Here is a 26,865-nt window from a genome sequence, read left to right as displayed (position 1 = left end):
ATAACGATCAGACATGACATTCTGCCAAACAACTAAATCAATTTCAACAATTTTGTTTATACAAATAATAATTTTAATATAAATTAACAAATTTAGAAAAAATAACTTTTGGATAAAAAAAAAAAATCAAATTTTCCAAAATCTGAAGGGTTTTGATTTTTTTTTTCTAAAAATGTATGTATCTTAATAATGGAAAATAAATTTCATACTTGTTCTGCAGATGTTGTTTTTTTCCTTTGAAAAACGAATTTTATTATTTTTTTTCATATATGTACATTTTCTAAATTTCAACTTAAACCCTAAGAGCAAGTTCGCGCAACCCAGTCGTGTATTTATTCAAGTCAATTTATGATTTGTATCCTTATATAACATAATCATTGAAATAATTTATTTTATGAAATGTATGTTATAGTTTTGTTCAGAAAAATTTTAATTAAATCAATTAGACAACAGCGACGATTTTTAATCCATTTAATTACCGACTTTAAGCCGTGTGTTGGAATGGGGTTACATATTTGTTCGAGGATACATTTTTGATACTATTGAGGTGAAAGAATTAATGTTTGGCTGTCAAAAATTTATCCTGCCCTCAGAGGTGTACGTTGAGTTGCTGGGGCCCCGGGGCAAGACTAAATTTTGGGGCTCCTTTGATATTTGGGGGCCCCTTTGATATAGAAAATCAAAACAAATAAAAAAGTGCGCATACGCCCTACTTTTTTGGGGCCACTGATGCATCACTTGTTGGTTGCTAAGATTATTTATATATTTAAGTATAATTTTTTGGGACCCTAAGAGGGAACTTTTTTTTCGAGATGAAATATTATACTTATAAATTATTACGCATTACACTGAAGAATATAATTTTTCTCTCTAGTGTCCGAAGTGATTCATGTCAAATATCTTATCTTTTTGCTTCGTTTCTTTTATAATAAGTTGCTTTTTCTGAATTGTCTTCAGTTAGGGCTTTGGCGTGTCGGGGGCCCCGGGGCACCGCCCGCTTGCCCCACTGCTCCGCCCTATATTCTGAGGATACATTTTTGACAAATATCTTGTGTTTTTTTTTAACAATAAGTCAAAAACTTTAAATAAAGAAGGAAAAAGCAAGAAACAAATACAACACTATCAGTATTTATTAAAAGAAAATTAATATTATTTAATGTAATGGTCTTGTAAATGTTTTTAAATTTGGGATTACACGGTCAACGAAATCGGTCAAAGCGCTGACTCTCTGACGTTAAAATGAGGTCACAATCTTTTTCCACAGTGTAATATCGTTATATCTTTCGTTTACCCTGTAATCCTAGCTTTAAACCATTAATTCTTGGTTTGCAGCTTAAAAAATCTATTTATCAACGTCCAAAATGTGTCCAATTCACACAGCTAGATTTCACTTATGATACATTTTATATATGTACATATAACACACATGTCATATAAATGTCAAAAATGTATCCTCGGTTAAAAATTTAACACAATTCACAGTTAAGCCTAGTACATACTTTGTGAAGCAAGTCGTAAAGTGAATTCATACATTTTTTTTTTACTACTTCTGTCGTGAAGCAAAACTCTCAAATTCTTTTTTCACCACGAAATTTCACAGGAACGTATACAGGAATTTCTTTCACTCGTGAATCTACTCTCCTTATATATTTTTCGAAAAAAAAAATTAATTTGAAAATTGAAAACAAACAAAAATTGTATCAATTCACTTCACGACTTACTTCACAGGTATGTACTAGACTTTAAGATCGAAGCTGTTCCACCCGTTTCCGAAATAATTTGCTTCATTACTCGTTATCAAAAAATTATCATTGAAAATGTCAATAACTCAAAAAAATATTCATCTTGAAAACTGTTTAAGTCCAGGGGCCCAATTTCACAAGAGTGAGTTTTTTGTGTGAGTTTTTCTCTCCATTGTTCTTAAGGCAATTTACGTTTTTTTCGTGTACACAAAGGAATTGGGCCCCTGGCCCTGGCGGGCGTTCCATGTGTTTTGAAGAAATTTGTATCTCAATTATCATATCCTCTTTATATTATTTTAACATAAAAATCTATTCACTGCTCAACGTTTTCTCTATTGTGGAAAAATGCCTTTATCATACCAGTCTTTAAATGAAATTACCAACTATAGTTTTATCGAAAAACTTTCTGCTATTCCAAAAGCTTTCGAATCCATTATTATCTGTAAAATCTTTTCTTACAAGTTATAAATGTGGATCCATTATCTGTTAAAACCAACTCAATATAAAATCGGCCATACCTTAATTGTTCCATATTACCCCTTATTACATCAATACCTATGAGGATCGTTAACAAGTTGATTGTGTATTCACTGACTTTAGTAAAGCTTTTGATAAGCTATGTCACAAAACTCTAAGGAGTTTATTTAAGCCTATTTCGACTATGGCAAATGAGATAATTAAACCTAAGAATTTCTAATTTGAAAAAAGATAACTTCCTTCCATTTGGACGAAATGACCTTATAAAATAAATAGCGCATTTCTAGCAAGGTGCAAATGATTTCTTATGTATTTTTAAAACAAACAAAAATGTTCTTTGAACCGTTATTAACGGTACCTGTCATAGAACCACTTGATTTTGATTGATTGACTATCGAATTTCTCGCTATCGACAAACTCGGCTTCTATGAACATTTTTGTAGGAAAAGCGTTTCATAAGTTTTAATTTTAATCGATGAAAAAATTTCAAAAATATCAATTTTGTACAAACAAAATTATTTTCAGAATCAATTTTTTCGAAACTGATTAATGAATTTTCTTGATATTTTCTTTGAATATGAGGATTAATTATTTCTTCAGATCTACATTTCTTTACCAACATTTGTGAAACTTGTATATAAAGAAATAAACACTTTCTGGCATTTATTAGAAAACTGAAAAAAAAACTAAAAGCAAAATAGTGGAATTAACTTTCTTGTGATGAAAAAATTAAAAAATTATCATTCAATTAGAGCCGTTCGCTCAAACGTAACTTAAGTATTTAAGTTCTACATAAAACCTTATGCGACAGTTTACGCAGAGGAAAAAGTAGGGAATAAGAGTTTATGTTCTACTTAAATTAATTTAAGATTCGTTTCAGCAAGTGGCCCTTTAAGAAAACATTTTGAGACTGAGATAGTGAGATGAGACAAACTGCTTTCGTATCAAATTGAAATTTTTCTCATTGCAATTTCTCTGTCTCACTATTTGGAGCTCAAGCTCAGAGCTCATTCTCATGAGATTGAGATAAAGCTTTTCGCCTACTGTCCTTGGCTTTAAATGAGGAATCTTTAGTTTTCTTTGGCCAAAGTCCGATCAGTGATCGCAATATTTGGAGTGCGCAACGCAGTTTCAAAAAAATATTTTCTACCCTTACTACGAGTATATCAGAAAGAGGTAGATAAAAAACTATTGAAGCCATATAAATGTATATCCTTTTTCGAGTTGAGTTACGAAACAAGAACTGGTGTGGTTTGCAAGATGGAAGTCTATTGCAAATGCTTGCTGAGAGACGTTAGATGTTGAGTTCAACAACATAAACCATTTAAACAAGAATGAGGATTCAATTCGACACGAACTAGAATTAAAGGCTCTAGAATCTAACCTACCTAATATCTGCTTAACTAGAATATGAGTGACAGAAACTATTTCCAAGATTCGCTAAGCTATGAAGAAGTATCTCTAACGTTCAAGGCCAGATGGAAAGTTCTTCGAATAATATTACAATAAAAAAAACCATAATACAAATATGAAAAGACAGTAAAAAAGGCCTGAAAGTTAAGAGAAAAACAAATCATCCTTTGGTTAGTATTCGATTCTTCCGTGTCAGCATCTTAAATTAAATCTTCCACTGCAAGTATATGTGTAGAAAGATTGATGGAAAGTGTCCGAACCTAGATCGCATGAACATCCAAGAGAAAAACATCTTTAAAACCTCAAAGAAAAGAATTTTGTTACAAAAGTTAAAAACGAGATTCGAATAATCTCGTCTTCTTTCGGGGGAATAAAATTTAAACTTTATATACTGCCTCTTAAGCGCTTATGTTTACTTTAAGTCGTTTAAAACCATAAAAGAAAGTCGACTCTCATTCTAAAATTCTTTTTTTAAAGTCCGATTTTAAAGTTGGTTTAGAATAGATTTTAAATGTTAAAAAAAATCGCGCCTTTATCTTTAAATCCTATTTCATCTAGAAATTATAACACTTTTCTCGAAATTTAGAGTCCTGTTTAAGAGTTGGAATGGCGTTAACTAGTATCGTGTTAATTCCTCTAAAATAGGATAGTAATAGTTTTGCGTCAATTTCTTATCCTACCTAGGATCAATTTTTTGTACGAGGTATAACGTTAACGTTTCTCGATGTTTTGATAACGTTAATCGACAATTTTATGTATTAAAAAATAACTGCTACATTTTCCATTCCACAAATTATTTAAATGTGCATAACAAATTAAATCTTGACATTGGAACTTGGAAGCAACATTTTAATAAGCAAGTTCACACGACCCAGTTTCGCGTCATTTGAATTTAATCGAAATTTGAATAGGTGTGTAATACACACTGTGTATGTGTACGATGAACGTACTTCCCGGTTTATGATTACAAGAAAGTTTTTGTTTGACCAGATAAAAAACAATACGCGAAAATTCCATCAATTTTATTTTACACAGAAGTAATAAATCTTTGTTGGTGATTGATAATTCTGCAAGGTTTTTGCGAAAAACGATTTTTCAAAATTTTAACAACTTTTCTTATTGGTTAAAATATATTTATGATTTCACTATAGGTAAAATTTATTAACATCTAGTTTTTTTTGAGTGATTTTTTTTTTATATTAATAAAAAGCTTTCCTAATAAAGCTTACTCAAACGTATTTTCTTAACAATAAAAATGAGAAATATAAGAATGAATCACTTAAACAAAAAAAAAAAAAAAATATGTTCTCAGTTGTAAGAATGTAGATAACCTAACCAAACTTTAAAATTTGAAGTTTTAATTTTTAATAATGAAAAATAAAATAATATTTTAATAGATAATTATGTTTTGTACATACATGTGTTGTAGTCGCTGATGAGCATAGCATTATTTGAAAATGCCAATTCCTAATGATAAAACTCGAAACTGAAGAAGCTGATTTAATATTTATTTTTTTCTCTATTAATGGTCTAAATTATAGTTAAAAAAAATAGGTACATTTTTAAACTTGTTTCTTTTGTGTTCTGTTTTAATTAATTTCATAGAATTATGAATTTATTATGTCTCATGATTTTTCACTTTATTTCACTAAATTTTTATAAAAAAATAACTGAATTAAAAATTCTAAAAAAAAACATAAAACAATTAATCACCACAATTTTTAAAATTTTTTTTTGCGGATCCTTAATTTTAGATAAAATATTTGTATCTTAAATTAATGAACAAAACAAATACATTTTTTTTAAAAAACATTGAAAACCGTCGGCATATTTTTTTTTTTTTTTTTGAAAACAAAAGCAAAATCAAGGGCACTTGATTAAATGCATGGAAATGTTGTTCTTCGTAAAAAAAAAACACTTGAATAAAAAAAAAATCAAAAAAAAAAAAACTAATGGGGGAGGTGGGAGAGGTACAAAACTCCACTAAAGAATACGCGATGTAAACCAAGTAATAATATCACCAACGACGAAAAACAACGTTATTTTGCGCTACATCACTTAAAATAAATATAAGCCATATTTTTTTGTTTTTTATGAGATGACGACAATTATAATTTATCAACGAATGCAGTTTTTGACAAAAATCGGCAAAATATAGATAATATGTAAGGTATCTATCTATAATAATAATCTTTTCGATGCTGCATAAAAATCAAACAATATAAACATTGCTAATATAATAAAAATGAGTTTGAGTAAAAAAAGTTCTATTCGCAATTTCTATAGGAAGTGACTTGCGCTGAATATGAGAAACCCAATCAGATAGGTACTTTTAAAAATATAATTTTTTTTTTTTTGCTTTTTTTTATATGCACAATCTTTTGTACTGTTGACAGTTGTAACTTGTAGAACTTTTTAGTTTTCATTTAATTTCTTACTGATCGGATCGCCGTTCTGTGATCCGCTCAAAACGACAACAGCCATGAAAACCCATACATATACAATATTTGTAAAACAGACATAAACGATATTAACAACAACAACAACAAGAACAAAAATGATAGCAGCCGCTGCTGCTGGCATTGCAATAATAACTTTTTATTGATAGAGCGCGATCGGACGCTACTCGGATCGACTCGGGTCGCGTCCGAAAATGCATTCCGCTGCATATCGGATGCGTTGTTTGTATGCGACTGTATGCAGAGCGAACAATTAAAACACATCTATGTTCTATTTGAGAGCGGCGCGGCTTTCAACAACAGAAACAGAACAGCAGTAGCCAGTTGCAGTTGCAGTTGCAGCAGCAGGCAGGCGAGCAGCAGCGACAGCAATTGCATGAGACGACGACGACGGATGATGAGGAGGAAAAAGCAAACTAGGGAAGAGCGAAAAACAAACGGCGAAAAATCAAGTCTTCCACGCACAATAAACGAATGGCAGCAACGCCAACAGTCGACGGACAACAACATTAACAATGATGATGATGATGATGATGAAGAAAATACTTTTCCAATGTGTGTTGTTGTGATAGGCATAGAAGCGCATGCGATATAATTTCCTTTTTTATCATAATTTTTTTGTTCTTCTACATTTTTTTTTTTTATTATTTGTTTCCAACCAGTGCAGTTTTTTTTAGCTGGTTTTTTTTTTTGTATTTCTGCACAATGTTTCCACATTTTTTAATGAAGCTTTCCCGCCTCAATGTATGCGGGAGAGTGCACTTGAACACGCAAGACGCTACCAAACAACCGCACTTACACGTACAACTACGTCGTCGGTCGTATAGCTCCTAACTTAATATCACCCCTTTGAACGCATCGAATGCACTTAGTGGTGGAACAACCGACATCTTCTAGGTATGATTACACTCGCGGGGATTAAATACAAAATGAATACAAAAAAAAAAAAAACCAATTGCTTTGTATGTATTTGGCGAGTGCATTTTTCTGCATTACTGCCAATGTGTGAGAAACCTTGTTCGTTTGTCGTATAATGTGCAACTTTCTTGATTATAAGAATAGTTGTTGGATTGTGGTGGTAATGGTGGGAATGAGAACTGTGCACAAGCTTCATTCCCTTTTTCTGATCCATGGCAATGGCAGGTTTTTCCTTTTGACTTGAATAAATGTTGTTTCCCCTTTAAACACGCTCTCATTTTATATTATGATGATGGTAAGAAGAAAAAAAAAAACCCCCACATCAATATCGCTGGCTACTCACACACCACAAACGAAGTTATCCGTGTTGTAGGTATTTGCGAAGAACACCATATGAATAGGGAAAAAAAAAAAAAATTGCACACTGATAAAGATTTTTCTTAAAAGCGCCAAAAAAAAGCTCCCTATTTTTTTTTGCGAGGCAGCGTGGTACTACTCTCGGTTAACATTGAGAGAAAAATGCATATAAAACTTATGTTGTTAGAGTGTGTTAGTGTGCATGGTAAAAAAAAAGTGCATTCGTATTTTTGCTATGCATACTGCGTTTATTTTTTTTTTTAAATCGTCTTTAAATCTTTCGTCGTCGTTGTCGTCGTTCGTCGCTCGTTTTGATCTTTTGCCTTAAAACGAAAATGGGTAAAGGAAGTTTTAAATACAAGTGACGAACGACTGGACAGAATACTAGCTAACAGAAAACCCAAATGAGCACAAAATGATAGAGCATGTAAATTGCCTTATAGCAAAACATGAAAAAAAAATATAAGAAAAAAAAAATTGAATTATAAAAAAAGGGTAGACACACAAACACAAGTGATGATGAAAAGGGTCGAGGGTAAAAATTAAAGTGGAATTTCTACTAAATTTTTTTTTTTTGTCTGAACTGAGACCATGCAATTGTTCTATTTCATCGATGGCGTTTAATATGAATAAAAAAAATTTGAGGGGTGGACTAAAATTAAAATTAAACTATTTTGAAGATAATGTCGTATACCTACCTAATTATAAAAAAAAAATGGCCATCTATCTACCTTATGCACTTTGATAGAAGAGGAAATACATTATGTATGTATCTACTTGTATTAAATACGTGTGTTCTTCCTATAATTTTTTCCATTTTTTTTTTTCGCTTTTATTAATAAGAAAGGGTATGGGTGAAAATTATTTTTCTTTCCAAGTAGGTAGGTATGATTTCATCATAGATAGATCTACAATATATTTGCACAATGTCCATGGTCGAGGTTGTTGTTGTTGTTGGTTAGTGCGTCAGAATGATTTACGCACACATCAAGCAAAGCGGCTTGGTTGGTGTTGAGATAAATACCTATATAAGTATCTCAGTATGTAACCACCATAAGGTATAAATTTGTGCTATTAGCTATCTATACTGCCATATTAAACACAAAATTGATATATGTATCTACTACATTCTTTCAAAGTCAAGTTTTATGCCTTTGGAGGCAGGACACCTAAAGTTGTTTTTTTTTTTTTTTTTAATGTAATTAGGTAATGTAAGGTAGGTACCTGTACGTAATATGACATGTACAGTTTTTTTTTTAAGATATTAAGTATAGTTTAGAACCAAAGATCTAAAATTATGTCTTGTCACAAACGAAAAAAAAACACTGTGTTAAATTTCTTTTTATACTGGGCTTAAACATAAATGGTTTAGACGGTTTTGAACTTGCTAAGTTCGGAGGCATTTGGTCTTTCTGCTTAAAAAATAAAAATTATCTGCTAAAATTGAAATGATTTTTAATTAAATTTAAGTGCAATCTTATTAAAATTAAAATATTAAAGAAAAATTAAAGGATTTTTATCCCTTTTGGTATACATTGTGCACCTTAGATGCTTTGTTTAGGTGAAAGAACCTAACGGTTTCCAAAATATAACGGCTTAATTGAACACTTTTTTCAAAATGTAATAAAACGTTAATTTAGTTCAAGTTTTTTTTTTTTCAGTTTTCTGACTCAATTTGGATGTTATCGTTTTAAAAAAATTTGTTGGTTTTAGAAATACTGCGTTTATATTAAAAACGTTAAAAAATTAAACAAACAAATTGATTTTCAATAAAAAAACAACCATTTTTAAAAGTCTTTAAAAAAAAACCATTTCAAATTTTAGATAAGCTTTAATAAAACAGTTAACACCTTCATGCTTTCTTGTTCTCTTTTTTCAAAATCTCATGTTTGTTCTAAGCAACATTAAAAAAAAATAGTGTATGTATAATAATAGCTATGAATATTTTTGAAGCATTCAGAAATAATACAAAAGATGAAATAGTAACTGTTTCAGTTTTTCTATAGAAAAAAAAAATGTTACGCATACGCCACAGTGACCTCTATTCTTATATAACTGAGGTAGGAGATGAAAGAATATACAAAAAAATCAGCACACAAAGTAAAACGACCTGCCTTCTCTTTGTTTAAGGCTCAAAACCATTCAAGAAGAGCGTGTAGGTATGAGAGGGGGAGTCAATTTCCCACCGTTAAGCCATGAGGGACAATTTTCGAATAGATTGACAAAATTTGAAAAAAAAAATTATAAAAATCAACGGTGCAACTTCAATAACGTGCTATTTATAGATCTTTATTAAGCCAAAAACCTCCTCTTTTATCCTGTTTTTGAATTAGGCTGTTTTATGAAATGATTTCGAAAAATTAATTAAGTTTTCAAAAATTCAATGCTCTTATTTGTTTTTAAATAAAAAAGGAAAACTGGATGCAAAAAATATCTGAGCATTCTTGAGAAATTTCATTGATACACCTGAAAACTGGGGTGGGATTCTGGATCGCGTAAACGAACAATTGTTTTTTTGTGTGTGCGAACGGTTTGCTTCATGTAACTTGAAAAACAAAAGAATTTGTTCTGAATTTGTTGCACATTTTGTTTCGTTTTTCAAAAACGTTTTCGAAAACGGCTCTAACAATTTTGTATACAAATCAGTTGATAGTTTTTAGACAAGTCCTATGTTTAAATGAAGAATTTTATTTTTCTTAAATCATTATTAACGCCATCTGCCATAGAACCGTTTTTTAAATATGATTTTCTCCCAAACTACTTAATGATTTCAACGATTTTTTTTTCAAAAATATTTATATAAATATTTTTGAAAAAAAAATCGATAGTAAATTTTTGAAAAAAAAATTAATTTTAGATTAAAAAAAAACTTTAAATACAATATGATTGAGGATTTATTATTAAAATTTCTTATGTGACTCATAGCTAACAAAATTTTATAGAATTTGAAGAAATCGATGATATCACATAAAAAATCCTAATTTTTTTAATATATCAACTTCCTTTATTATTTAAGTAAAAAAATATCGTATCAATGCACAACTTCTTCCTTTACCTACGTACTTTGATTTTGAGAATATTAAACTCAGAATTTTGAGTCGTAGCGTCGTGGCGAACGTCTTTTCGAAATTCTGCTCTAATGCAAAGTAATTCGCCAAACAGATTCTTCTTATAGAACTAAAGCAATTTTAGACTAACCTAGGATGTCTATAGATATTTTACCTTAAATGAAATAAATGTTATTACTTAATTAAAAGACAAGGCTTAAAATATTGAACACCATAATTTCCAATTTTGTATTTGTAGCTATAAAAAAAAAAAAAAAATAAAACGTAAAGAAAAACTTAAAAAAAATGTTCCTATGACTTAATTTCATTACAAAATAGAAATAAATAAATTGCACGACTGGGGTCGCACGTACTTGCTCTTAGAGTTAAAGTTGCTTAAATTTTTAAGACTTTTTATATGTATAGAAATTTGGAAAAAAAAAATAAAATTCGTTTAAAAAAAAAATAAAATAAAATCTGAAATTAAATTGCCCTCCAAAACAAGTATGCAGTTTTGATTGATATATTAACATGCATTTTTAGAAAAAAAAATTTCAAAATCGTTAGAGCCGTTTTTTAAAAAACTAATTTTTTATAAATAAGTTTTTGGAAAAAAAGTTTTAAAATAAAATTGGTATGCCATTTTGTAGAAATCACTAATCAACATCTAAAAACAAAATTTCAAAAAATTTCAATGTTCCGTTTTCGAGAATCTGATTTTTCAAAAATCCAAAAATTATTTTTTTCAAAATTTTATTTTTGGCTTATATTTAAATTAAAAAAGTGCTTCTCCACAAAAAGTTTCGTTGAAATCAAATAAGCAGTTTCCGAAATAATCGGATTTGAAAAAAACGGTTCTATGGCAGGTACCGTTAATAATGATTTTCAAAAAAATTTTTTTTCATTGGAAGATAGACCTTAGCTTAAAACTAACATTTGAATTTTTTAAACAAAATCGTTGGAGCCGTTTTTGAGATATTTCAATTTTACTAAAATCGGAATATGACAAGTACCGTTATTTTTTGTCAAAAAAAATTAATTCCAAAAACCCCTCTGGAGAGTCGCCAAATAACGCTATATACCAAGTTTGACATTAATCGGTCCATCCGTTTAGGCTGTAGCTCCTTATACAGACAGACAGACAGACTGACAGACAGACAGACAGACAGACAGACAGACGGACTTCCGGGACCCACTTTTTTGGCATTGTCTACCATCGTAATGTCATGGAAAAATGTTATCTCAACTTTTTTTTTTTGTACGAATGCATAACTTGATATATAGTACCTATATCGCAAGTAAAAAATTTAGTCAGACTTTGAAACAAACAAAAGACTTGCGGTTCGTTCTAAAACAACGACAATTTGTTATATAGTGTTTTGCACTCTCTAAACTAAAAATCGTCGGTAGCGAATTCAAAATGCACAAATTTGGAAATTATTATGTTAAATATTTTTGTCTTTGCATTTGACTTATTTAATATTACTACACCAGAAGTTTAGTCATCCCTACGTTATTTTCTCTCTGTGTATGTATTTTAAATGAAATCAGATTTACTTGAAAGAAATAAAAAAACCTTCTATGGATCAATTCATACGTAAAACCCAATAGTTCAGTCAATGAGGAGTCAAATGCAGGAGATATGAAAAGAGTTGTAAAGTCAGCAAAGCGTAGATGTAGCATGGAATAGAAGTTTATTCTGAGTATAAATAAGTCTCAGAATAAACTCCAATTATTGATTGGATTTTTGGGGGGTCAGCCATTTTGAAAAACGCATAAGAGTCACAGAAAATTAGCATATTCTGATTGCAAATATAATTATTATCTTTTTTTGTGGTACATTCTTTTTTTTTAATATGTATTTTCAGAGTTACAGCACAGCAAATGGTGTGCTTTTTGATGTTTTTAATAGCCGTTAGAATTATCTAGGAAATACCTGAAAATGAGATACTTTGCGGTACTCTTACTCTGAGAGTATAACTCTTTTAGGAAAATGATGTATGTATGAGAGATATGTATAAAAATAAAGATATGTAGGTATGTAGTTATATTTCCAATCATTCAGTTTTCCTTGCAGGAATTTTGTGTGAACTTTTGTCCCTTTTGGGTGGGTTGTAAGTCCATAATTGATTTGTGAAGTTATGACCCACACAAGTGGGCCAGTAGTCCATTACACTGTGCTACAAAATAAAAAAAAATTAAACACACCCGACAAGTAACATAATGTAGGCTGTTTATATGGTCGAATAATGCATACAAAAATACGATGTAATCTATCAATATCTCAGTCATTTTTTTTAACAATTCTCAATATGTTATATGTTTTTGGAAAGAGGGTTTTCAGACCTTTTAAATAATGTATATAAGTCTATTGTTAAAACAAATAAAGTGTGAGTTTTTATCCCATAAATCTTGAAAAAGCGATTTTTTCCTCAATTTTTTCAACTTTACCCATTAGGTACTTCGGACCTCCAGTTGCTTGTGTATTTTTATAAATTTAATAACGTCATTATCTCGTTTATGATATATGAAGCCAAACCCACTTACTTCATTTTAAGATATCTCGGGCAATACAAAAGATATTGAAAAGATTTAAACATGTATCGAAAGATGGAAAACAGTTCTTATAGAAACCGTAACTAAATATGCTCAAACAATTTTCCTTATACAAAACAATAAGGTCCGAAGAACTCAAAAAAACGTTTTTTTGCTGATTAGTTGTTTTTGACTTCGGATTTGAGTTGCGCACACCGAAAACCTTCAGAAAAGTATATTTTTGTTTCGGCAACAAAACCCTTGTAAACCAGTGTAATAATTGATATTCATTAAATCTATCACTACATTTTTACAGAAGAACATCAGTTGCAATACTCTTCAGTTTCAGAGACAAAATAGAATTATGAAAATGAAGAAGTTACTAATGCAACAGACAGAAGTTTTAATCCGGTCCACAAACAAACATGCAGTTGATAATATGGTTTCCGTGTCGATCTATGTATAAAACGGTCTTCATGTTCCATTAAAACCTCTATTTTTGCATAAATGCACAAAAACCTAAAATTTTTTTCAGTAAAAAAAAATAAATTTAGAAAATAAATATCCAAAAATATCGATGTTCGATAAACACATAAATTTCATAAATGTACTGTTTTCGAGGCTGACAAGCAAATAACTTAGAAAAATTCTCACTCACCAGGCAGGGTTGAACATACACATAAAAATAATTGTAGAATTTTGTTATAAGGATATACAAAGCATCAAAATTACGAAATAATATAACAATAGGAAGATCGAGTTGGATTGGGGGCAGCCGAAGTCACTGAAAATAATTCAGCAACTTTAGGTTTTCAGTTATAGAGTTTGAAGACTTGAAGAGAACTTTCTTTTGATGTGTCACTCGATGGATTGTAATTTTTCGAAATACACTTTTTTCGACACTTTAATTTTTTCGAAAATCTAAAAAAAATATTTTTTTAATTTTTGTACTTAAACGCACAAGCTTGTTTACTGAGAGCTCTTATCTTTATACCAAAACTTGTTTTGAGACTTTGGTTCCAAGTTATCTTCGTCCGAAAGTACCTTACCGTAAAGATTTCTTAGATTTTTGAAAATTTTCATTTGGGGTAGGTATAGAATTTGTTGGTTCGTATCAGCAACGTAGGTATTTAGTTTTTAACTTAATAACTTCGAGATTTATGTCCAATCTCATAAATTGAAACAATAATTTTATTAAATTTGAAGGGCTGAAAAAACAGCTTCACGAACGCACAAAAAGGAAATTTATGCGAAATTCTCGTTCAAATTATTTTGTTCGATATTCCTGTCCCTGGTACAAGCTCACGTGTAAGATACTCTGTTAAAAATCCTGGCGTTAAAATAAGTATTTTTTGGGTCACATACTAGGTAGATTATATGGCAACACCAAAAAATTATTTAAATTTAATATTTTGAATAAACACATTACATTTTAAAATCGAATACAAAAGATATTGAAATTTAATATTTTTGTATAGGCCAAAATACTTTTTGATGCCTAATTAGGGCAGTGAATTTTGAAAAAAAAAATGGAAATTTTTATCAATATATTTTCATATAATTTTAGTTGACACAGAATGGTTTGCACCGATGTTTTGATGTTTTTTTTTTGTTTTTTTTTTTTAAAGAATAAAATTGATAAATCATACATAAAACGCGATGTTTTAGTGATTTTAGCATAAAATTTTTCAAAATTTACAAAACCGATAATTTTGATTTTAGATTCATGCATAGCATAGGTCCATAGGTGGTCCACGCTTGTGTGGGAAAAACACAAATTTCAAAAAGTTTAGTTACACTTCCTATTTTTTTTGGTAAAAGTAAAATAAAATGCAAGACTGGGTCGCACGAACTTGATCTTAGAGTTCAAGTTGCTTAAATTTTTAAGACTTTTTTTTATAGAAATTTGGAGAATGTAGGTACCTACTATAAAGGTACAAACAAAAAAATCAAATTGCCCTCCAAAACAAGTATGCAGTTGTGATTGATATATTAAGGTGCATTTTTGGAAAAAAAAATTTAAAAATCGTTTATTAAAAAACTAATTTTTTATAAATAATTTTTTGGAAAAAAAGTTTTTAAATAAAATTGGTATGCCATTTTGTAGAAATCACTAATCAAAATCTAAAAAAAAAATTTCAAAAAAAATCAATGTCCCGTAAAAAATCCAAAAATTATATTTTTTGAAATTTTGTTTTTGGCTTATATTAAAATTATATAAATGCTTCCTCACAAAAAGTTTCGTTAAAATCGAATAAGCAGTTTCGGAGATAATCGGATTTAAAAAAAAACGGTTCTACGACAGGTACCGTTAATAATGATTTTCAAACAAAAATTTTTTCATTAGAAGATAGACCTTGTCTTAAAACTTACATTTGAATTTTTTAAACAAAATTGTTGGAGCCGTTTTTGAGAAATTTCAATTTTACTAAAATCGGTATATGACAAGTACCCTTATTTTTGGTCTAAAAAAATTAATTTCAAAAACCCCTCTGGAGAGTTGCCAAGTAATGCTACATACCAAGTTCGACATCAATCGGTCTATCCGTTTAAGCTGTAGCTTCGTTTACAGACAGACAGACTGACAGACTGACAGACTGACAGACTGACAGACTGACAGACTGACAGACTGACAGACTGACAGACTGACAGACTGACAGACTGACAGACTGACAGACTGACAAAAACTTAAGATTTAATCATTGAATAATTATACCCGCTATGAAAAAGATGTGGCACTTAAGTCGTCTTAGAGGATTGTGTATTCGATAGCCAAAATTCCCTGAAAAGGACTTTTTTGTTACTAAGTAACTAAAAACTATTAAAAAAATGCTTTTTATATTTGGTTCTCAAGTAGCACAAAAGTCTAAGATACACAAAAATATTTGGTGTATTTTTTGCACTTTCGTGATATGCATTTTGAATATAAAAAATACACCATTTTCTCGTATAAAATAAACTCCGGTGGTTAAAAAAATATACCGATTTTGGTGTATAAATGGCACTAGTGGTATATTAAATGATCTGTTTTTGGTGAAAATTATCCCTTTGAAATTGAAAAATACACAATAAATCTATGGATAAAATACACCATTTAAATTATTCTGATTTAAAATTTGAACCAAAGTTTATTTTTTATCTCAAACAGTTTGATGAATTCTAATTCACACCATTTCTTATGAAATAAATGAAAATGAATTTTTATTCACTTTCATAATATTGCCATAAGAAACCAATGGTTAAATATGATTTTGTTTGCCAAATTTTAAAACGAAACACATTCTATCAACTAATTTTAGATGCTACCCCCTCTAAAAATCGAGCGCCTCAAAAATGTCAGTGAATTAATGATTTTTTTTTTCGATTTTAAGAATCCATTTTTCAAAAATTATAATTTTTGTGTTGTTTTACATTTTTTTAAGAAAAGTTATTTTATAATGAATCGAAAAAACTAAGAATGCGGGACTATTAGGTCGATAAATATACTATTTTAATAAAATAATTAATCGCTGTCTTCTATTTTTAAATGGCGTCCATTGAAAAATATGGCGTCTCCCACATATGCATTTTGGTGAATTTTATGTCCACAGGGTGTGCTTCCTACACCAAACAGAGTGTACAAAATAAACCGTTTTGGTTGATTTCAGAATCAAATAATTTTATGCACCATTAATGGTATATTATAAAAACAACTGAATATCGGTGTATTTTTTGCACCGAATCTTAAAAAAATGTTGAAATTTTGTACAGAAAAGACAGTGGTATAATTTTTATACCACTAATTTTGAGAAATACACCATATTTTTTCAATTTTCTCAATTTTACACCAAAATTAATGAATTTACACCAATTTATACACAAGTGTGCTACTTGAGTTTAATTGTATTGATCTTGTTTTGTGTAAGGTTTGTATTTATTTTTTGTTTTTGTAATATTTTTAAAATTAGTAGAATTAACGAGACTGAAAATGTTTTTAAATTTTTAATTCTATGAAAGGAATTTATTTGTCTGTTTTTTCTTTATTTACTAACACTGACGAAAAGAAGATGGACATTTTGTTCAATTAGGGTGTGCAAGTGTTTATTTTACTCCGTTTGGGGCTTTTAGTATTTAGGCAAAATTTGTAACTCACATTATTTGCACGATGACCACATTCACTGGGGCGTATACGTACTCTTTTTTTTATTGATTTTTTTTTCAGCAGTATATGCAAGAATATGGGAGGTGAAGACGATTGATCCAGCTAGAAAATTTAGTTTCATGCGATCTTACAATATGACACAGTATTTTGAAGTATTGTATAATGCTGAATGGAATGAGACCCAAAACGACCACTCTAAAATAATTTATTATCCCTTTAATGAAAAAATTAATGTAGGTGTGAGCAGGATAAAAATGACAGAATTAAGAAGTGATAACTAAAACAGATACTTACAATAAATTTCATTACGTACTGAGTTCTCGAAAAAGTCGTCTCCGAATAATGTAGAGAATTTTTTGTTTTTTACGATGAACTCTTATCAGAACTTTTTCAAAAAATAAATTTAAAAAATTTATTTGTTTACAATTTTTCGAATTTTGCAGAATATTTTCTCTCCAAATTTTGCATGACAGAATTAGTGTGTATTTTAAGTATTAGGCATCACAGAACACATACATTATGTGTACTGTGATTAGGAATTACTCATAAAACTCTTCGGTTGCTATATTAAGAATTATAATTTTTTTTTTCCAAAAATCGCTTTCCATCTCCACAGAATTGAAAATGAGAGATAAGAAAATTAAGGGGAAAACCGATTGATCTTAGAGTGGGTTGCGGGGGGGGGGGGGGGAAGTAAGTGGGGTGAAAAGAAGTTTTTTTTACGGTTTCTTCGGACAAAAACTTCTTAACAAAAAACGAACATGTGAAAAATTGAAAACTTGGTAAGGTCGGAAACTAATCGCTGTCGTTAATTGTGATGAATGCAACATTTATCGATTGGAAACATTAACTGTTCAACAAGGTTTTTGTTACAGACACCAAAATATACTTTTCTATAGGTTTTTTGTGTGCTCGAATCCGAAGTCAGAACAATTCTATCACATCACGTTTTGAGATAATCCCGTTAGAAAATCGAAAATGCCAAAAACGTGATGTGATAGAATTTTTTTGACTTCGGATTCGAGCTCAGCACTCCAAAAGCCAATAGAAAAGTAGGTATACCTTGGTTTCTGTAACAAAAAAAAAAAAGTGTAATTTTGCTAACCAGTGTTATTTTAACAAATTTTTTTGTAGAAAAACCGTGTTACGATTTTGGTGCAAGATATGGTACATATACATAGTATACACTTTTTTTAAATTTTGTCAAATTAGTTTTATTTGGCGGTTTTTTGATACAATTAAAGTGTTCAAATTTTTCACCCTCGGTAACGGAAGCAAAAAGTGTTATGCCGAAAAATGAGTTTTTTAGGTACCTGCCTCAATTTTAAGGATTGAAAAAAAAAAAATACTTTATTTGTGCTATTTTTTTGTTTTTTTTTTATTGGTTCTGAGAAACATTTTATATCTAATTTGTACATTGTTAGACCACCTCTTGCTCTTATTCAGGCTGCACATCGGTAATAGATTGAATCAGATAGGTTTTCCCATGTGGATGGCGGTATTCTGTTCCAGGTCCGGATAAGTTATTTTTGTATTTCTTGAACTGACTCTGGGCACTTCTTCTAAAACTGAAGTTTCGTTACTGACCAGATGTTCTCAATTAGATTGGTAACAGGACTGAAATATATTATTTTCTTCGAAGTACTTTTTAACCTAAGAAATAAAATAAATAAGTCATTGAATTGTTGGGTTACATTAATCTTTCATATTAAAAAAAAAAGTTCATACTTACAGTTTTAAGTGGATGGCAAGGAGCATTGTCCTGTCGAAAAAATAGATCCGCAAGTGTTCCCGAAAAGTTCTAGCGCAGAGTTTTCCAATAAACTTTTGCACTGACTTTCGATGTTAGAAAGACCATTCTATATTGCTTATCTCCTGAGAAGTATCCCGATTCCCGAGACCATCACACATTTAGTTTTAGAGGACATCCGTAAAATGTACAAAGAGTTCAGTCCTTCCTTTGGCTCTCTTAGCAAAAGAATCTTCCCATCTTTAAAGTCAAATTAAGAAGTGACAGACGAAAAATGTTGGCTTTGAATTCCGAACTAATTTTTACCATTTTTTTTTGGTCACCAAATCATTTCGGTTCGTATTGGACTGCTATCACGAGCTAAATGCAGCTCTTATTGATCATTAAGCAGTGTTTGAACGACATGTTACATTCCTTAACATTCCTGTATTCCAAGGACGAGGAGAGCAAAAAACTGGGCAGAACTACCAAAAATGAGACAAGACAAAATGTTCTCGGGAACTACAACCAAGAGCGGTTTAAATCCTGTATCAGACTAAGTAGGAACAATCTCAGGTAAGTTAAAAAGGCACCTAAACATTTTGGGCCTAGTAAATAGTGCAACATGTAGATTCTGTAATGAACTAGAAGAAACATCAGATGACATTCTGGGAAGTTGCAATGCATTAATACACCAAAGATTCAAACACCTGGTCAAAGAGAAAAATTACACTCTATACCCAAATTGTTCAATTTCCTGAAAGAAATTAATTTAGAGGAGGCGCTATAACATCAGTTAAAAAGGGGTGTAATAGATCTTATAGGTCGCATTGCATCTAACAACCTAGTATCAAATCAATCCCGAAAAGGGTAGTAAAATGTTTTACCAAGATTTTTTGAACAGCACTGTAGCTTCATTTTTACTTGCAACTACAATATATCAAGCTATACATGTGTAGATTTGAGATAACAATCAAACATGAAATTACGATGATAGAAAATGCGAAAAAAGACAGTGAATGAATAATGAATAATGAATAATGAATAATGAATAATGAATAATGAATAATGAATAATGAATAATGAATAATGAATAATGAATAATGAATAATGAATAATGAATAATGAATAATGAATAATGAATAATGAATAATGAATAATGAATAATGAATAATGAATAATGAATAATGAATAATGAATAATGAATAATGAATAATGAATAATGAATAATGAATAATGAATAATGAATAATGAATAATGAATAATGAATAATGAATAATGAATAATGAATAATGAATAATGAATAATGAATAATGAATAATGAATAATGAATAATGAATAATGAATAATGAATAATGAATAATGAATAATGAATAATGAATAATGAATAATGAATAATGAATAATGAATAATGAACAATGAATAATGAATAATGAATAATGAATATTGAATAATGAATAATGAATAGTGAAAAGTGAATAATGAAAAATTAATTCATTTTTTCCCCTATGGTAAATGATAGTTTTAACTTTTAAGTCTGATAAAAAAAATAACAAAAATATTCGACTACGAAAAATTTCAACCTGAAAAAAAGATTACAAAAACAGTGTCAATATTGTCTATGGTTTTCTTGTTTATTTTCTTGTGGTGATTTAGTAGGGATGGCAGTTGTTAGTACAAAAACCGATTTTCGGTTTTTTTTCCTTTCAGTTAAACCGGCCGGTTTTAAACCGGGCCAAAAAAACCGTTTTTGGAAAAACCGGTTTTCGGTTTTTTTGCTTGATTTGATAGCAAAAAAAAAATTAACTTAATTTGTCAACCAAAAAAAAACTTTTCTAAGAAAATCATTAATTAAAGCTTTTTTTAGATTGATTTCGTTTTATAAGAGTTCTTAACTCACTTTTAGTAGGAGTTTTGAGGAATTTTTTAAGCTGAATATGAATGAAAATTTATAATAATATGTATGGTTAGTTGAGAGAGGGAATGAAAGTTTTGATGGTTTTCAGTTTTTTGTCTCGTCGGGTTTTTTTTTTGTTCGACGTTTTTTTTTCGTTTTTTTCGCAAAAACCGGTTTAAACCAGGAGAACTAAAAAACCGAAAAATCCCATCCCTATGATTCAGTCATTTTGCAAAACTGTTAAGCTTTACAGATCATTTTCATAAAATCGATCTAATTTTCTTGGGATGGATACATCATTTTTTTGTAAAAGTTTTATTTTCAGAGATAGAGTGTCTTTGTATTTTTTAATGATTTTATCTACATTTAGGCAGCTCTAAAGGGCCCTACACACGATCAATTATTCTTTTTAAGTTTTATTGATCTTCTTTATCTGTCAGGTAACATTTATGAAAAATAGTCACCAAACGCATCACTTAAAATTGACAATCATATAGCTTTAATTTAGTTTTAAACTTTTATTTACATACATAGTTTTTCGATTTTATTTTGCGCAAGAAATCAATTTCCGTGTATAAATTAATAAAAGCACCTGAAACATCCCGAGTACGAGGTAAAAATTGAATTATCACAACAGACCATCAATATTCTGTTAGGTAAAATTGACCAAACTTAATATTTTTTTGATTCTTATCAATGTATCAATTTTACTTGTGACTGAAATTGATGGCCCTACGAACGATCAATATTACCTGAAACCAGACTCGTTCAAGTAAAATTGACAGGGAACACTGATGGTGTGTAGGGCCCTTAAGGGATGTCCAAAAAAAAAACAAAGAAGATGTACTTTAACGTTAAAAGTATAACTCCGGAGCTACAAACCTGGGCCGTCACAAAGACAGGGGCGTCCGTAATTGCCACAACAGAATTCAAATTCAACCAATAACAACCAAAGCGCCTGCATCATTATTATTATGGGGTGGTTTTATCCATTTATCCTCATTTTACTAGAAATTACTAACCTATCCCGATCGGTCTTTCAGGTTAACACTAACCTAGATTCAAATAAAGCGCTGAAGCTCCGATTTTTTTGCTAGGTTAGTTTTCTTGTAACTCCCATCGGTTATTTTTTTGATTCAATTTGATGTTTAAAAGTGCACTTCCGGTTTGCTCTGGTTAGTGGAGACATTTTGAAAAAAAAAACCTTTTTTGCGCAAAAAATTAGTATTTAATAAGCTACAATCCTGGACATCAAAAAAACTGCAAAAAACGTATATCCTGGTTTGGGGAGGGAGAGCCTCCACTTTTTACTGACCCGGGACCTCAAAACTACTCTAATTTTGGCATTAAAAACAATACTATCATTCACCTGTCCGTTTTAAAACAAACGTTAGAAACCAGAAACCATTTGAAATTTCATCAATTTTTGAAAAAAGATTGCGCAACTTACCATATACCGTTCGCACAATTTTTTTTTTTTTTTAAGTTTTACTACAAAACATGTAACTACCCTTAATAAATCAATTAACTTCTTTATTGCATATTCCATATTTTGCTTGAAATCCTAGTTCAAAATTGAGATTCGTTTTTTTTTTTAAACATTCAACAACAAACACCCCTTAAACATGATCACAAATAACATTTGAAAACAAATCCTTAAAAAGTAGGAACCTAGTAGGCACTTATACATACATACATACATGTATTACCTACAACCTACTTACAAACAAAAAATTCCTGGGATAAATGTTAACTTTTTTGTTCATACAATTCGTCCATTTCGAATTTCAATCGGCTTTTTTTTTTGTGCTAATGTGTGGTAGCAAACGATAAAAATGTATCTTTGGATTCGTCGTCCAGACTCCGTCCAGATATTCAATGTACATCACCACAATTTTCATTTTCCGTTTCCTACCGACCGACAAAGGGAAGTTATAAGTATTTGTTTCTAGCGAAAAAATTGTTTCCTTTTTCCCGTCGTCGTCAGCCGCGCGCAGCGTCATTTCATCAAACTTGGTCGCTTTTGCTGCTGTTGCTTGCCTTTTCCACACCGTACAAAATATAGACAAAAAAGTGTCCTCATCATAGGTTAGGTAGAAGATAGAACTTATACGAATAATTGTCTTGAAGTTTGGATTCAGACCGGACTCTCAAATATGGCAACTTGCACTTGTGTTTTATAGCGCGAGAGAGTACAAGAAAATGTTTGATAATAAATTCCATTTTTCTTAGAAAAATCTGTTTTTTTTTTTTTTTTTTTTTTTTTCTCATCATTATTATCATCATCATCATCATCGAAGTTGGTGTCGTAGGTAGACATCATTATTATATACTTGTATAATGACGGGGAGTAAAAAAGTAGGTAGACAAAATTTTTTCTTCCGGACAGATTTATATAAATATGACAACTACGCAGAGGTTTGAAAAAATATTAGTTTTTTTTTTTTTTCTTTATGAAATTATAATCTATGCAGGTATGAGTTTAGATATATACCTTTTTTCTATAAATCTTCTTTACCCAAATACTCTCATACTTCAAAATTATAAGCGAAGCAAATAAAATAAAAGACGGGATACGTTAATAGATGCAGACTGTATTAAAAAAAAAAAAAACTTTCATGGGTGGGGTTAAGAGCAATTTTTTTCTCATTTCAATTTGAATGATTAAGTTTTGCAAAGCACTATCACATACATATAAAACTATATACAAATACACATCCTTGAAACACAAACTACAACAAAAAAAAAATGTACATTTAAAACGAAATTTTGTATCTATTATCTATTTAAACTACAAATATCATTTATTTACAAATAAGTAGGTAATTCATTCAATATTACAAAAATATTAAAAAAAACTTTCAAGATATACTTTAGGAGTACAACAAAAGGCTTTTAAAAAAAACACCTGTTATAATAAACAAATTAGAAAACATATGGCATTACCATCTCTATATATATATATATTTTTACTGTACGAGAGTATGTACTGTACATTGTACACTGTACACTCTCTGTATAAAATATATCTACTTTCCTGTTTTGTAGTTTTCATATAAAATTCATAGGAATACACAGCTGTTATTCTAGCCAGAATCAACAAGTAAAGTTGGCAGGAAGGAGAAGAAAAAGATGGAGGGTATCAGCAAAAATTGAAAGATAAATGCACAAACTTGAGCATACATTGGTTTGTGCCAGAGCATACATACATTCACAATTTTATTCACACAGATATTTTCCATGCATCTTCTTCTTCCTGGACTTAGAGAAGGGCTATCAAAATGTTATATTCCTGTTGCATTTTCTTCTATAGGACTTGTTGCTTCATTTTTTCGGATTAAGGAAAGGTATATTCATTTTTTAAGTTATAAACGTCAGTATATATTGAATGTTTGGAAAAGAATTTGAAAAGTATAGATAGGTGGAGAGAGGGTACCTACCGTGAATAAAATATCGACTATTACAGCAGATGAACTAATCACGTACACGCCCACATACAAAAACTTTCAATTAACCGTTTTTTTTTTTTTGTTTTAACATAGATCTTTTTGATGTCACTTTGGGTCTTAAGATTTTTCAGTTTTAGTTTTATTTTTATTGCCACTAAATAACAATAGTGTTTTAATTCACCATATTTTAATTAATAAAAACTAAAAAAAAAAAACAAATATTGATAAATTAGATACTTTCGTCCTTGAACAATGAATATAACTATATTAATACTTTTTGTGTTTTCTATTAACTATAAAAACAAAACACAAACTGTTCAAAGTATTAAGTAACATTGTTGCCCCTGTATACAGTGTACACTTTATATATCTCTTACAATACAAAAGGTAAAATTGGAAACTCGTTACACTATACTTTCCAGACTCACTTGTTGCACAACGAACGCTATACTACACTGGTGTTCGGGACGAAAAATTTTTTTAGCACACCGAAACTTAAAAAATAAAACTTTTCATCCTTTTTTTTTCTATACATTTTGTTTTTTTTTTTTTTTTATTCTATTTTTTTTTTTTTTGAATATTCTCTCCTTTTGCCTTAAAATGTGGGGGGTTTTGCGGGGTGGTGGTGGTGGGATTTTCAATTTTTTGTATTTCTTATTTCTGGTGCAGCTTAATTTTTTTTTTTCTCTACCATCAGCCCCCATTCTATGGCGAATGCTTCCCTATAACACATATACATGCATAGAACCGAACCGACTGGCATCTTCTAGTTCGTTTGGTTTGGATTTTTTGTATGTGCTTCACATTTTACCTTTTTTCGGTGTGCAAAACTACTTGTTTGGGTGTGTACACATAAGAAAAAGGACACAAAATTCCTTTTTGTGCAACAGCATCGCTTAAATAGCAGGCACCACCACCACCACCATCATCACCAGCACTATTATTATCGCTGTTGTTAGTGTTAGAGCCACCCCTTATGCACTCCAACATCCATTATTCAGCCGTTCAGTTAGCCGCCTAACCTACCACATGACAACGACACAACGAAATAGAACGATGAAAGGGTAGTTATACTCGTCCCGATCTGGTGGTCAAAGAAATGCACTTGCTCCTGCTGGGTGCTGCTTCTATAGCAAAAAAAAAAAAAAATATAGAAAAGACAAGCGAATTTCTGGAGTTCTATTTTTGTTGGCGGTGCGGTGTTGCTTTTGCTACTGATTGCCTAGTATAGTTTTTCCTAAAACCTTCCTATATTATCATTATCCATGCGTATTGAACGTTTTTTTTTTTCAGTGTAGTGCACATTTTATCAGCAAAATCTTACAGGAATAGAAAAAAAAATAGAAGAAGGAAGTAAAGAAGGTACCTATATAACGGAAGAAATGGGGAAAGTTTAACAAAAAATTAAATAATAATAAAAAAAAAAAAAAAAAAAAATAGAAAAGATATAGGAAAAAACAAAAAAATAGAAGAAAAAAAAATATAAAAAAATCTCCACTTGGATCTGTTTGGGAATCAGAGCGACTCAAAGCTTGACGGGCTATGGTTCTTTTTCTTGTTGCTACATTAAAAAATATGTGTATAGATGTATACATGAATGTGTATGAGAGAAGGTGCAGAAGAAAGAAAAAATTCTAACAACAAAAAAATGCATATTGTATGTAGTTTTTTGTTATAAATGCACATACAAAAATAATTTTTAAGTAGGTGTGAGTACAGAGTGTAGTGTTTTTTTTTCAGTTTTGTGTAAGTATAGTAAAGGGGATGATGATAGCCAGGCCAAAATGCACCGATACCCTTTTTGCCTTCGGTTCTATATATTTTTCCAAAAATTTATTGTCGAATTCCTTTATCCATTTTGTGGTGATTTTTTTTTTATTCAGTAAGTCAGGTTTCTTGAAAAAAAAAGGAGTGAAATATTTCTAACGCATTTTCGTAATGATTTTTCATCATAAAAAACGATAGGTTTTTGTAAGTATAAGAAGATTTTAAGAAAATTAAAGATATTGAATTAGAACCGATGATTGGAACTGAACATGTTCTTGTCAATTAGGTTTTAGTTGTAATTATTTATTAGAGATAGTTCAAACTCAACGAAATTAAAGTTTTTGAAATAGGGTAAGAATAGGGGTACGAAAATCAGTGTGTAATTGGGATTTTTTATACGTGTAGCGCTACAGTCGGTTTACAGGATTGTGTATTCGATAGTTAAAATATCCCTAAAAAGGACCCATTGGCTACAAAAGTAACCAAAACTATAATAAAAAATGATTTTTACATTTTGAAAGGATTTTGTTTTTTTTTTTTCTATTTATATTTAATACACTGAAGACAAGAAGATAAAGATTTTGTTCAATTATTGAGTGCAAACGTTTATTTAATTTCGATTAGGGTGTATTAGAATCTAGGCCAAAGTTGTAATTCATATTATTTGCACTTTGTTCACATACACTGTGGCGTATACGTACTTTTTTTTTAAATTGGCTCTTTTAAACCGCTAAACAATTTTGGTTCAGGCAATTTGGTCATATGACACATTATTTTAAAGTATTCTTAATGCTGAATGGAATGAACTCCGAAACAACCTCTCTAAAAAAGTTTATAATCCTTTTTATGAAAAGATGAGTAAAGGGGTCAGTGAGAGGGGTAAGAAGTAACAACTAATAAAAACCACTTTTCCTCTAAGCGTTTAGAATTCCAT

General features: G+C 30.0%; 1 protein-coding gene and 1 long non-coding RNA gene across 6 annotated transcripts in view; one reads left to right on the top strand and one right to left on the bottom strand.

The window, feature by feature from the left end:
* Window positions 1-26,865, top strand: part of LOC129916916 (uncharacterized) — an 81,290-nt gene that overhangs the window by 29,849 nt on the left and 24,576 nt on the right. The window lies entirely within an intron of this gene.
* LOC129916883 (mushroom body large-type Kenyon cell-specific protein 1) overlaps window positions 1-26,865 on the bottom strand; it is a 79,220-nt gene that overhangs the window by 43,339 nt on the left and 9,016 nt on the right. The window contains exons 1-2 of one of the 5 annotated variants that reach the window (XM_055997079.1): window positions 6,071-6,147; window positions 5,051-5,280 (exon numbers count right to left, since the gene is read on the bottom strand). The exons of 1 other annotated variant lie outside the window; for it this stretch is intronic. In XM_055997079.1, coding sequence (XP_055853054.1) covers window positions 5,051-5,075 — 25 coding nt within the window. In that variant the 5' untranslated portion in view covers window positions 5,076-5,280; window positions 6,071-6,147. Of the gene's footprint in view, window positions 1-5,050; window positions 5,292-6,070; window positions 7,789-26,865 lie in introns of those variants that run through there. 3 more of the 5 variants (XM_055997077.1, XM_055997076.1, XM_055997080.1) reach the window with 3 other exon arrangements.

Source organism: Episyrphus balteatus, chromosome 3, assembly GCF_945859705.1.
Source record: "Episyrphus balteatus chromosome 3, idEpiBalt1.1, whole genome shotgun sequence".
Classification (NCBI taxonomy): domain Eukaryota; kingdom Metazoa; phylum Arthropoda; class Insecta; order Diptera; family Syrphidae; genus Episyrphus; species Episyrphus balteatus.
This window is presented reverse-complemented; position numbering and strand designations above follow the sequence as displayed.